Raw genomic sequence first — 14,721 nt, forward strand, 5'->3', positions numbered from 1 at the left:
AAGCCTGTACATTTTTTCTGTAAATTATTTTTCTTAAATATGTTTGTCTCTCTCTTTCTCTCTCTCCAAAACTAATTCGCCATTTTAACTTTTGCTTTACAATAATTTTCTTTTTAAACGATATACTTTTTGAAAACCTTAACTTCCCCATTTCAAAACCAAGGATATCTTTATACACACGCTGTATTCATTAAAAACCAAATTAGCAACACACAACAATTTGAAAATTATTTCTTTTTATTTGTTTACAAAAAAACAACAATAAATTGAAAATTATGTTTTTTTTTGCACCAAAACAAAAAATTAATACGAAATTTATTTTCAGTTATATTTGAAAACAAAAAAAAAATTACTTCAACTATATACTATAAATATATATATATAACTCTCTCTATCTCTCACACTCTCTGTTTTTCCTCTCAGTCAATGTCTTCCGAAGTTAAATACAAATTTAATTTAAAAAAACAAATAATAATATAAAAAAAATAAATAATTGTATTTAAAATGAGTGCATGGAAACGATTAATTGCACCAGATACATTTACTTATAATCGTATAACAAATATAATCAAACGTATTCAACTAATTAATTTACCTGAATTATATACATACATATCTATATCTATATATAATCGTTATCACTATCAAACATTTATTCATATATAAAAATAAAAAAAGTTTTTATGGATTACTTTTAACTAATATAAATATAAAATAATTTCTAAAGAATTACAATTACAAAAAAAATCCTTAGTAGTTAATTATCTAAGTCAACAACACACACTTGTAATAAAGTACAAATCACTTAAATTTGTTTAAAAATTTTAATGTTTTAGGTATATTATTTATACAAAACAAGAATTATTATAAACAATATTTAAATTAGTTATCAAGTATTAGTTAGGTATGGTTTTTGAAAAATATATGGCAAATACAAATTAAGAGGGAAAATATATGTATATGGGGCATTTCATGTCAAGTGAACCAACTTTTGAAATCGATGTCTTCCGATCGGGATGAAATTTGCACCAAGGTTAGCTCTATGGATAGTAACTCAGACACAATTTTTCAACAACATCGGTCGAGAACTCTCTGAGTTATAGGGGGTAAAATTTTGACAATTTGGTCAAACAGGGGTTTTTTCTTATCCATGTAACTTATTACCTATTGTTCTTAGCAAAATGTGTCCCAAATAGTATAGATAGCTATTTCTTCGATCTTTCGAAAAAAAATATTTAAAAAAAAAAATAAAAAATTTTTAATATTTTTTTTCTGAAATCAAAAACTTTTTTGACTTTTTTTTAAAATGCGTCCTTTTTTTTTTTTTTTTTTTCTTAAAATAAAGTTTAGATATTTTCCTTGAACACCTACTTGGTCGCTTAGTGGGATGCGAGTGGGATATCTATCAAAATAAATATTTTGTAACTCAAAACATAAAATTTTTGACTTTTTTTGCAAAATCAAAAACTTTGTTGACTTTTTTTTTCAAAATGGACCCTTTTTTAATCTTTTTTTTAGGTCAAACAAAAGCTTAGATATTATCCTTGAAGACCCTTTTGGTCGCTTAGTGGGATGCGAGTGGGATATCTATCAAAATAAATATTTTTTAACTCAAGACTTACAATTTTTGACTTTTTTTTTGCAAATACGATTTTTTTTCCAAATGGGCCCTTTTTTTAAAATTTTTTTTGTAGTCAAAAGAAAGCTTAGGTCCATTCCTTTAAGATATTTTTAGTCCCTTAGTGGGATGCGAGTGGGATATCTATCAAAATAAATATTTTGTAACGCAAGACATACAATTTTTTAATTTTTTTTTTCAAAATCAAAATTTTTTTCCAATATGTGCCCTTTTTTAATTTTTTTTTTTGCTCAAAAGAAAGCCTAGGTCCATTCCTTTAAGATATTTTTAGTCCCTTAGTGGGATGCGAGTGGGATATCTATCAAAATAAATATTTTGTAACAATTTTTTAATTTTTTTTTGCAAAATCGAAATTTTTTTCCAATATGGGACTTTTTTTTAAAAATTTTTTTTTGCTCAAAAGAAAGCTTAGGGGTTTTCCTTTAAGACCTATTTTGTCACTTAGGAAGATGTGAGTAGGATATCTATTAAAATAAAAATGTTGTAACTCAAGACATTCAATTATTGACTTTTTTTTGCAAATTCGAATTTTTTTTCAAAATGGGCCCTTTTTTTAAAATTTTTTTTTAGTCAAAAGAAAGCTTAGGTCCATTCCTTTAAGATATTTTAGGTCCCTTAGTGGGATACGAGTGGGATATCTATCAAAATAAATATTTTGTAACTCAAGATATACAATTTTTGATTTTTTGGCAAAATCAAAAACTTTTTTGACTTTTTTTTAAAATGGGCCCTTTTTGTAATTTTTTTTTTTTGCTATAAAGAAAGCTTAGGCCTATTCCTTTAAGATGGTTTTGATCGCTTAGTGGGATGCGAGTGGGATATATATCAAAATAAATGTTTTGTAACTCAAGACATACAATTTTTGTGTTAAAACATTTATTTTGATAGATATCCCACTCGCATCCCACTAAGGGACTAAAAATATCTTAAAGGAATGGACCTAGGCTTTCTTTTTAGCAAAAAAAAAAAATTAAAAAAGGGCCCATATTGGAAAAAAATTTTGATTTTGCAAAAAAAAATTAAAAAATTGTATGTCTTGCGTTACAAAATATTTATTTTGATAGATATCCCACTCGCATCGCACTAAGGGACTAAAAATATCTTAAAGGAATGGACCTAAGCTTTCTTTTGACTACAAAAAAAAATTTTAAAAAAAGGGCCCATTTGGAAAAAAAAATCGTATTTGCAAAAAAAAAGTCAAAAATTGTAAGTCTTGAGTTAAAAAATATTTATTTTGATAGATATCCCACTCGCATCCCACTAAGCGACCAAAAGGGTCTTCAAGGATAATATCTAAGCTTTTGTTTGACCTAAAAAAAAAGATTAAAAAAGGGTCCATTTTGAAAAAAAAAGTCAACAAAGTTTTTGATTTTGCAAAAAAAGTCAAAAATTTTATGTTTTGAGTTACAAAATATTTATTTTGATAGATATCCCACTCGCATCCCACTAAGCGACCAAGTAGGTGTTCAAGGAAAATATCTAAACTTTATTTTAAGAAAAAAAAAAAAAAAAAAAAGGACGCATTTTAAAAAAAAGTCAAAAAAGTTTTTGATTTCGGAAAAAAAATATTAAAAATTTTTTATTTTTTTTTCGAAAGATCGAAGAAATAGCTATCTATACTATTTGGGACACATTTTGCTAAGAACAATAGGTAATAAGTTACATGGATAAGAAAAAACCCCTGTTTGACCAAATTGTCAAAATTTTACCCCCTATAACTCAGAGAGTTCTCGACCGATGTTGTTGAAAAATTGTGTCTGAGTTACTATCCAATAGAGCTAACCTTGGTGCAAATTTCATCCCGATCGGAAGACATCGATTTCAAAAGTTGGTTCACTTGACATGAAATGCCCCATATACAAATAAATTGGTTTTATTCTCAAATATGAGCATATATTAATAGATTATCATTAAAATCAATAGAATTTTTGATATAAATTAAACTACACCATTTCCAATTGTATTTCAGAACTTTCTATTTGTAGTTCAGATTGTTTCATTTGAATTTCTATTAGAAATTTCTGAAATATTAAAGGAAATTTCAATTAGATATTTTTGAAGTACTGTTGGAAATTGTGTTTTTATCTTTGCAATAAGTCAACTCTGTGAACGGACAACATTTTCTGACCAGAAAAATGTTATCATTGTTTACTCATTTAATATGATTCTTCTACGAAAAATTATTTTTTGTTAAATTAGCTGAACATTAGCAACTTCCCTTAAAAATAATCATCAGATGAAAAGTATTAAAAAATACCTGAATTAAATGAAAATGTGAAGTATTTTCTATAGAAATTATCATGAAAAGATGAAAAGTACTTCATAATACCTGGATTAAATAAAAATATGAAGTATTTTCTATACAAAATCGTATGTATAACAGTATTTTCTATAGAAAATCATGAGCGTAACAGTACCTCTTCCTCGGTATATGGCAACAACAAAATGCTACACCTCTTGAAAACAACAAGACAGGAGGATTTATTCGGTCAATACGAATATTTTATATTCTCCACCATTTCAAAATGTTGATTTTATCACACTATCCAATATTATACAATATTTTGTAAAAGCCTGAAAGTATGCTAAATGGTTTTGTTATATGAGGTGAAATAAAGAGTTTGACAATCAGAAATGGAAAAGTTGATATATTGATAGAAAATCTTGTTTGTAACATTATTTTCTATAGAAAAACTTGAGTATAACAGTATTATCTATAGAAACCTTTGTGTATAATAGTATTTTCTATAGAAACACTTATCTATAACAGTATTATGTAAATCTTGTGTATTACAGTATTTACAATAGAAAATTGTGCGTATAACAGTCTTTTCTATAAAAAATCTTGTGTATAACAGTATTTTCTATGGACAATTTTATTTATAACAGTATTTTCTTCTGTATAACAGTGTTTTATTTAGAAAATCTTCTGTATAACACAATTTTCTACAGAAAATCTTTTGTATAACAGTGTTTCATATCGAAAATCTTGCATATAAAACAATTTTCTATAAAAAAATATGTATAATACAATTTTCTATAGAAAATCCTGTGCATGAAAGATAAGGAGGGCTACGCTAATATCAAACTAATTAAAAATAGCAATTTTAGTACTCTGAGAGTAAAAACGCAATAAAAATCTTTTACATTTAATAAACTTTTCTATAAACTCCATTCAGAATAAAACCAATTTAATAAAATACATATATATTTAAAAATAAGCTTAATTTGAAATTTTATGTATTTTGTGTGTATATAAATAAAACTTAAATATATTTAATTTCTATGTATGTAGATTTTAAGATAAAACAGCAAATTTTGTTTTAGATTCTTGAGTTCTTAAAGTAGACAAGTTATTTTTGTTCTATTAAATGTTTAAGCAGGTATTCCATATAATTATTAAATTCCCTTACATATCATTAATATTTATAATCCTAAAAAAAAACATTTGTAAATGTAAATAATAATGTAAATATGCCAAAGTGATGTCAGAATATAACTCCCTCCTACATCGCCACTCAATTATCACGAAAACATTGTGTAAATAACAATCATTTCAACGAATTACAATGTAGTATAATAATAATCATTTATGTATGTCAACATAAATGATGAAAATATTATTAACATTTTGTTTTTTTTTCTTACATTTATCTTCTTCTAGAGTAGTTAGCAAAAGTTTGTTACTAAAATTTCTGAATTAAAGTTAAAAAATCGAAGCAAATCAGTGCCCTGTTTTTTTTAAGAGAATTTTTATATATAAACTTGTGTGTGTGTGTGTGCCTTTGCCAATGGCTTCACTACTAATTTAGCTAGAGAAACAAAAAATCTAATAAGCATTAAAAGACATAGTGGGATTTGGGAAGTAATTGGTTAAAAAATAAACAAACCAGATAAAAGGAAGCAAAATTAATTTTGTAATTTTAATATAAATATATAATTTCCTAAATCCCACTGTGTTTAAAAGCAAAACTATATATTATTTAATTGTAACTGACATTTGGTATTGTTAATTTAAGATTACAAAAATCTCCCACCCCATCTAAAATTCAAATCCCCTACTATGAAAATCTAACAAGAAATCCCCCACAAAAAAAAAAAAATAATTTAACTTTTAAAATTAGCACCTGTTTGAAAATGTTCATAAACAATTTTGCAGATGTGGGCATGATTATGATGCAGACCGGAATGGTGAATCAAGGCATATCCTCAGTCATTAGCCAAATGGAGGGTACGATTATTAAATACAATTTGATAGTTAACAAACATATTAATACATATACAAATTAAAAATATACCTACCCTAAATTAAAAAATAAAAATAAAAACCAAAAATTAAAATGATATAAATTTGCTATAAAAAAAAGTATTAAAACTAAAATTTCCATACTTTCCCCCAAAATTAAACAAATTGTATTAATATTTATTTAAAAGCAAAATACATCTATCTATATATTCTAAATGCTAACAAATGCTGCACAATAAAACTTATTTGTTGCTGCTAACTTGAAAACTGCTAATTAGTTAAATTTTAATGAAAGTAAAACAACATAATTTTATTCTTTTTTTTTGGCAAAAATTTTAATAATATTTTCAAACAACTTAAAAACAAATAAAGAATGAGTACCTCTTCCTCGGTATATGACAACAACAACAAAATGCTACACCTCTTGAAAACAACAAGACAGCAGGATTTATTCGGCCATGACGAATATTTTATATTCTCCATCATTTCAAAATGTTGATTTTAGCACACTGTATCCATATTTATACAATATTTTGCAATAGCCTAAAAGTATGCTAAATACTTTTGTTATATGAGTTAAAATAAAAAGTCTGCCAATCAGAGATGGGAAAGTTGATAGGTTAATAGAAAATCTTGTGTATAACTGTAATTTCTATAGACAATCTTGTGTATAACAGTATTTTCTATAGAAAATCTTGAGTATTACAGTATTATCTATTGAAAATCTTATGTATAACAGTATTTTTAATAGAAAAATGTGTGTATAACTGTATTTTCTATAGAAAATCTTGAGTATAACAGTATTTCCTATAGAAAATCTTGTGATAACAGCATTTTTTATAGAACAACAAGTGTATAAATGCATTTTCTACAAAAAAAAAACTTGTGTATAACAGTATTTTCTATAGAAAGTCTTGTATAACAGCATTTTCTAGTGAAACTTTTATGTATAACAGTATTTTCTATAGCAAATCATGTGTATAACAGTATTTTCTATAGAAACTCATGTGTTTGACAGTATTTTCTAAAGAAACTCTTCTGTATAACAGTATTTTCTACATAAATTCTTTTGTATAAGAGTATTATTTATAGAAGTTCTTATGAATAGTAGTATTTTATACAGAAAAACTTGTGTATCTATAGAAAATTTTGTGGATAACAGTATTTTCTAATGAAACTTTTGTGTATAACAGTATTTTCTATAGAAAATCTTGTGTATAAAAGTATTTTCTATAGAAAAACTTGTTTATAACAGTATTTTCTATAGAAAAACTTGTTTATAACAGTATTTTCTATAGAAACTCTCTTATGTGTAACAGTATTTTCTAAAGAAATTCTTCTGTATAACAGTATTTGCCACATAAAATCTTGTGTATAACTGAATTTTCTATAGAAAATCCTGTGTATAACAGTATTTTTAATAGAAAAACTTGTGTATATTTCTATTTTCGGCTACTACGATTTTTAAACAGACACCGAACAGAGTATCCAAGATTAACAACAACCCAAGGTGGAGGATATACAAACAAAAAAAAACAATGGAATATACATATTTTGAATATTTTTATTTTAATATAGGTTCAAATATTTCTAGCTACACAATCATGTAAAACGAAACGTCTTAAAATTAAGAAACACGAAAGAATACGCCAGCCAACCAAACCACCAAAAAATAATTTTATATGTAAAATTTGTGTTTTAAAACCATTTAGTAAAAGAAAAACAAAACCAAACAAATCTTAAGTTATAAACTGTTTAAAGTAGGCTTAAAAATAGTAGGTTCATATAACGAAATTTTTGTTATACTTTTTTTTTAGTTTTTGTTTAACTGAGTTTATGTTTAATAATTTAAATGTTTTACCTTTGTGTTGTTTATATAATTTATTTATTTGTTCATTTCATGTTTCAAATACATTTTATAAATTTTTATGTTTATTAAAGAAAATTAATATAAAAAAAAAGAAATTACAAACATGTTAATGAATTTACTCATTTACCTATTCACACAAATCCTCTATAACATTTATTTTATTTAATGACCCTACTACCACCTACCAACCTACTACTACTACTACAACTCAACTACAGTGGCCACATTCAGGAAAGGCGTCCGAGCCGTACAAATGGTAGGACGTGCAAGTACGTATAAATTCCAAATACAAAATTCATTAAAACCAATTTTTGTTAACGAAAAGAAAAGAAATATATTTTTTTTTCTGTCAACTACCAAAACATAAACACGCCTAAAGCCTACACTAACATACTCTCTCTCTATATCTAACTGTAACTAAAAGAAAACATGACATACTCACCTAACAAACATAATTAACTCTTTCTCTATCTCTCAATTAAACTCAGTGTCATAAACTCCTTACAAACCTAACAAACACTCAAACACCTTACACTAACCAACAACAACAAAAAAACAACACTTAAGCAATAATTTAATTGTCACAATTTAAATTTATTGTGACATTTTAATTATTTTTTTATAATTCCTCATTTAAGTTTTTCTTTTAATAAAATTATATAAAAAAAAACACTACCACAAAAAAAATATCAATATCAATCCTTACGATTCTCTGTTTAAATATCATGTCTAAGTACTATAATTAACTTGTCTTTTAAACAAACCAAACTAAAACAAAAACAAATTAAATCTATTTTGATGTGTACTGTTGTAGTCTTTATATATTTTAAAACAATTTAATCTGATTTTGAAAAGAAAAAAAAAAACATTTCATTTTCAATTCAACATTGTTACCATTTCTTTTTGTGTGTTTTCGGTTAAATATACATATAATTTTCTTTTTTAAATCTCGTAATTATCTATCTGTATCTACATATTTAATAAATATCCGTAATATTATTATTCGTCAACATCAAATCTGTTTAATGTTTTTTAATTATTTACTTGTTTCATAGTAAAACAATCGTTTGTAACTTTATATTTTTTTTTAAATAATTTTTTTTTGGTTTCGAAAATTTTGTATTTTTTTTTTATTCGATATTGTGTCTGTGTTTTTTGTGTGTACATAATAAGTAATGTACAAAATGTAATACTTAATTAATTGTTAAATTAATTGAAAATAATTATTTCAAATTGGCGTTTAGTATATATACAATAAATATAAAAAAGGGGTCTACAATAAATTGACCAGTTTTCTTTCAAAATTTAGCAAATTTCAAAAAAGACACGAATTAGATTGAGATTTTGTTCATATTCTATATTCTGTTTAGATTTCAACAAATGTTTCATTGTTATAATCGCGTTTTAACTCGTTTCTAGTTGAATTAGATGAAAACTACTCAAACTCATAATTACTACACATTAAAGTATTGTTGGAACTCCATTAGATATTGATAAAATCGAAAAATTTGGGTTTTAATTTACAATTCGAAATCTCGGGCATTTTTGTAAAAAAAAAAATTAAAGTTCCGAATCGAATAACATTGGATCGGGTCATCTGACATGTGGCGTCATCTAAAAATATTTAATTTTATCTTTAAGAAACCTAGCAAAGAGTTTCGAGCTGGGCATTAGTCTCAATAATGATTAGCATGTACCATAGACATGCAATTTCTACTGCTCGGAAGACCTTGCCATTCGAAGGCTGGGCCATGCAATTTTAGATGACCAATATAGTACCTACTCTGGCCTTCCAAGTGGGCTCTACAATATTTTCTTCTCCGCAAATTAGAAAGGAAAAGTATTTTTAGATTGCTCTTAGCCACTATACAAGATTTAGTCTTATCAGATCACTTAGGATAGACAATCGCTCTTTGACAGATTCTATTAATATTAAGATCTACGGTTCTTCATCACTAAAATCGGAAAGCATGAAGAAATATAGATTGCTCTTAGTCAAAATACAAGATCTAATGTTATCAGATCACTTAGCATAACTGCGATCAGTGGGGTCTATAAAAAAGGGTTAATAAAAAAAGGCCAGATTGCAAAATAATGCACAAAACAAATCGTAGAGGATATAAGCTTTCAGAAAATGAAATTTGTGAAAACTCTGTTCAAATAGAAGCTAAACTTCAGGGTGTTAAAGTCCATAAATTCTGACAGAGCAGATAGGAAAATAAAGAAAATCCTGTTTATTTCAAGTTTCAATTTTGAAATCTTCGTTTTTTCAAATTAACACGTAAAAACTTTTTTGCAATATCTTAATACTCCTTTCGTGAACAAATTTACAAAAGGGTCCAGGCTGCTGTTTAAGAAATTCCCAGAAAACTCCAATAAGCGTAACACATGGGAGAGGTTTTTCCCCACCACTAATTTATTTCCAATAAGGTCCTAGGCAGCTTTCGGAGTGATTGGTTTAAAGCTTGCTGGGATTTCTAAATCTATGTATTTTTAGACATCACAAAATTGCGATCTGTCGGTATTGTTGCGTCAGTAGCTCGGACTTTCCTATGTTACAGTAACACACAAATGCTCATGCGAGAGTGAATCGTTTCGTTTCACATATTGAGATCATACGTATGTGTGAAAGCGAGAGAAACAAAGGTACGGGACTTAAACTGTAAGAACTGTTCATATCGGAATCAAGCCAATATCGGATTTTCTGTTCCAAAGTAAAGCCTATCCCAGCGAGAGCATTCTGCATCGATCGAAACAACTAGTAGCCGGAGGGGACATAGTCTGGACTGTAAAGAGGGTGAGGAAAGACTTCCCAACCACATCATTCTAGATACTTTTTAACTGGTATTGCAGCATGTGGCCTAGCATTGTCATGATGGAATATTACGGTTTCATGTCTGGCCGCATATTCTGGTCGTTTTTCGGCCAATGCTAACTTCAAAGGAATCAGTTGCTTTCGGTACAGGTTCTCTGTGATAATCTGATCATGGACCCTTTCTGAGATAGCACCCTTATGCTCTAACCAAAAATAGAGAATTGCCTTAGCGTCATGGATATTTGACTTTAGTGTCCATTCGGCTGGTTGGCCAGGTTTCACGTACGATCTCTTACGCTTCGGGTTATCATTATGGATCCATTTATCATCGCAAGTAATGATTTGAGTGAGTTTTTATACCGTTCAAGCATCATTTGAGACATGCAAAATCGTCTTTCATGGTCTCTCAACTTCAATTCGTATGGTACCCAATTTCCGTGCTTTTGGATGAATCCTACTGTTCGCAAATGTTTTGAAATTGCTTCTGGAGTATCTCCCAATGGTTTTGCAAGCTCTTGTTGAGTTTTACAACAATCTTCATGGAGTAATGCCTCCAACTCTTGGTCTTCAAACTTTTTTGGCAGGCCTGGCCGATCTTTGCCTTCGGTGTCAAAATCACCACTTCTGAACACATTCACCATAAGCTATGGTGTGCTTGAGCTGCAATTGTTTCATTAAAGAGGTATAGCAAAACTTCCCGCATATGACGCTTTGTTGACACTAAAATGTTCAATAACAGTACCCTTCAAAATGACATTTATGTTATTAAAAAAGAAAAATCGCTTTCAATACACCCAATAGATGAAATTAAGATTGAAAGATAGAGGAATAGACCTTAGTCTATGTTTTAAATAAGTTGCTAATTCACCATAAATCACGTGGAAATTAAAGGTCACAATTAAGAGAAGAAAATGTCCGGAATTTTGATTTCACATAATTTGTGTCTACCATCAACGGTTTTCGAGTTATAATAGATGTTCAAATACATTTTAAAATAATTTAAACTAATGGCGTTCCAACTTTAACTAAACACTTTACAAAAATACAATTTCCCCAGACATTTAAGCAATTTACATTTAAACTTCTATTATTTCCTGACCATTACTTAAAATTTTACTTTAACTTTCATTATCTTTTCAAACTACAATATTTCATAAAATTGTGTTCATTTATCAAAATCAATATTTACTAAAGTTAATATACATATTCTTTCTTTAAATTGTACTTTTGTAAAAAAAAAAAAAATAACTGAAAATAAAACAAAACAAAAAACGTAACGTCACGTCACGTCACGTAACCAACACATCACATAAAATTATCTCTGTAACTCCTCTCTACAAAAAATATATATGAAAAAAACCAAAAATTATAAAAAAAAAACTCATCTCCATTACCAAAAATCAAACTCTAAATAAAACTGCTGTTGTAATGAATGAATGAATGAATCAATCAATGAAAAATGTGTAGAAGATGAAGATTACTACCAGACAAGTAAGTCACGTGTGCTGATTTTTATGCAATTCAAATCTGTTCTTTTTGTCTCTTATATTTGTCTTCTCATATTTATTAATTTTTATACTTTTTAGTTGGTTTCTTTTATTAATTTTGTTTCTGATCAAAACGTAATTAGAGTTTTCTATAACATTTTCAATTATTTATGATTTAAAAATTTCATTACATTCATAGAGTGTTAAATACCAAATATGTTTTAATTTTTCTTTAGTTTCATTAGTTAATTTCAATCATTTAAGTTAATTTTTAGTTATTTTAAGAAAGAAATTTAAAAAAAAAACTACGTTAATTATGGTGTCAAGTTTGGCTGCTTACAAAAATGAACATGAAAAAAAAAATGAAAACCTAATCTTGGCTTTATTTTTGGAATTTTAATTAACTTTAGAGAAAAATAAAGTAAAGATTTTTATAACCAAATGTCTTACAAAATGCTTAAATAACACAGATATAAAACACAAAAAACGGTTTAGTTTTATTTAGCAATCAAAAAACCAAAATCAAAATCAGTTGCGTCCTAGACACAGTGTTTCAAAACCGCTTAATTACGTCTTAGAACAAATTACTAAATATTTATAACTTTTGAAACAAAATATATTTAGATTTTCCATAAACTGATTTTTTTTCTCTTAAACTTATAGTTATTAAATACTATTTATTCTTAAATATTTTTGCATTAATTCAGAAATACAATTAAGTAGAAATAAATTTTGTGTGGTTATAGAAAGAAAACGTTATAAAGTAGCAAAACAACAAGACGAGGAAGATTTAAAGAATTATTAAATAAAACAAAAGAAAAAATATTATGTTTAAAATATTTAAAGAAAAAAAAAACTCTGATTTGTAGGTGTAATAATTTATAATAAAATTTTAAATTGTATCAAATTTTGTTACCCTTCATTTAAAATATTAAACATTTAATTTTTTTTGTTTAGTTTCGTTGTACTGTAACATATGTAAATTATTTTCGTAGTCGCACTGTGCTTGCTCTGTCTTTTTTAAATAAATAATTCTGTCTCTTTCTCTTTCTATCCGGTTACGAATTGAATTTGTTTGTAACCTTTTTGTAACTTTTAGATTGTATGTACTATTTGTATGAAAATGTAGTAGTTTGTCTTTTCTATTTTCTTTCTCAAAATAAATAATTAAATAAATAAATACGAATGTGCATATATAGCATGTTTAAAATAGTGTAATGTCTGCATGCAAATTTTATTCTCTTATATTCCTTTTATATACTCATTGTACTGTGTCTTAGTACTTGTATATTTGTTAAATTGTTTTCAGTTTTTGTCCAACCCTTTTCCCAAGTTAAATCCTTTAATTATTAATCCTTTGTCTCCCCTATAATTCCCCTGGTTTTGTTTTCTTCTTCATTTCGTTAATTCGTTTCTAATGATTTTTTTTAAAAAATACTTTCTTTTGGGTTTTAAAAATGACATTTGACAGGTTTGAAAATTTGAGGTAAAAGAAAAGGAATTAGAAAATATAATTTCTTGATGCCTAATAGTATGCAACATATTTTTATATTATCCAAAAAACATCTTAGCCAAAGAGTATGTTATTATTTTACGCAGTCACTTTTTCGTCACTTCAAAAGTATAAATACAATTTTTAACAATATTTTATTTCATCAAGATAGATATCTTATTTTTATTTATTTATATATAAAAATTAAATGGTCCATGTATGTAATGTCATCACGTGAGAACGGCTGGAGCGATTTGGCTGATTCTTTTTTATTCGATTCGAAATTTTCAGGAGATGGTTTGTAAAGAAAAAAATTCAAAAATTCTGGGTAAAACTCGGAAATTCTTTTTTTTAAGAGTCCAATCAACTGTAATAAAAAAGCTCCCTAAAGTATGCAGTACAAATTAAGATATTTTATTTGCAAATAAATAAGAACAGGCTGGTGTGCGTGGGTTGGAGAAACATGAAGAACTAAACATTAGTAAATGCTAAAATGTATATTTAAGTATTTGTAGGTGTAGGTCTAATAGAAAACAATTACATTTTAGCTTCAAAATTTTTCAGTTTAAAGTATTTTAGTATTGTGAATTTTGAGGTTATAAACTTCCAAAGGAATCTAAAAAATTGTATTTATACAATAACACCTCGATTGGCCGAGAAATACGACACAAATCGAATAATTTGGTTCCATAATATAACAAATATTTGATAAAAAATTTAGTATTTTTTAATATTTGTTCCCACAAATGCTTATATTTCAAATCGGGGTCTTAGTGTATTTTATCTTTAAAACAAACACAAACTGCGAAGCGTTTTGCTTGTCTGCAGATACACCCAGAGTCTTTGGCAGGAATCGAACCCGCAACCCTCAGATTGATAGTACAGCACACTATCGGAGCAGCCATCTAAATGTAATTGACATGTTACTGTATAATATCTGCATAATTACTTTATAAGCCATATAAGTAACCATAGTCGAGATGAGACGTAAATAATAGACTAAAGAGTTAAGTCCACTTCACTCCTGCAGCTGCCGAATGCAATCGACTGTTCAGATGTACACAACATGATTTGTGTACCATTACAATACAATAAGTCCTGTTGAATTTCTACCTCTTTAGTGAAAGGGCAACAATGCTCCTGTCAATAGGTATCTGTCAGTTGACTCCTGT

General features: G+C 27.1%; 1 protein-coding gene across 25 annotated transcripts in view; it reads left to right on the plus strand.

Moving 5' to 3' along the window:
- slo (calcium-activated potassium channel slo) overlaps positions 1-14,721 on the plus strand; it is a 155,815-nt gene that overhangs the window by 120,284 nt on the left and 20,810 nt on the right. For 10 of the 25 annotated variants that reach the window (XM_065516316.1, XM_065516312.1, XM_065516311.1 and 7 more), the window contains 2 exons: positions 5,799-5,870; positions 7,974-8,024. The exons of 7 other annotated variants lie outside the window; for them this stretch is intronic. In XM_065516316.1, the coding sequence (XP_065372388.1) occupies positions 5,799-5,870; positions 7,974-8,024 (123 nt within the window). The remainder of the gene's footprint in view (positions 1-5,798; positions 5,871-7,973; positions 8,025-14,721) is intronic. 8 more of the 25 variants (XM_065516323.1, XM_065516319.1, XM_065516322.1 and 5 more) reach the window with 2 other exon arrangements.

The sequence above is a fragment of the Calliphora vicina genome, chromosome 1 (assembly GCF_958450345.1).
Source record: "Calliphora vicina chromosome 1, idCalVici1.1, whole genome shotgun sequence".
NCBI lineage: Eukaryota > Metazoa > Arthropoda > Insecta > Diptera > Calliphoridae > Calliphora > Calliphora vicina.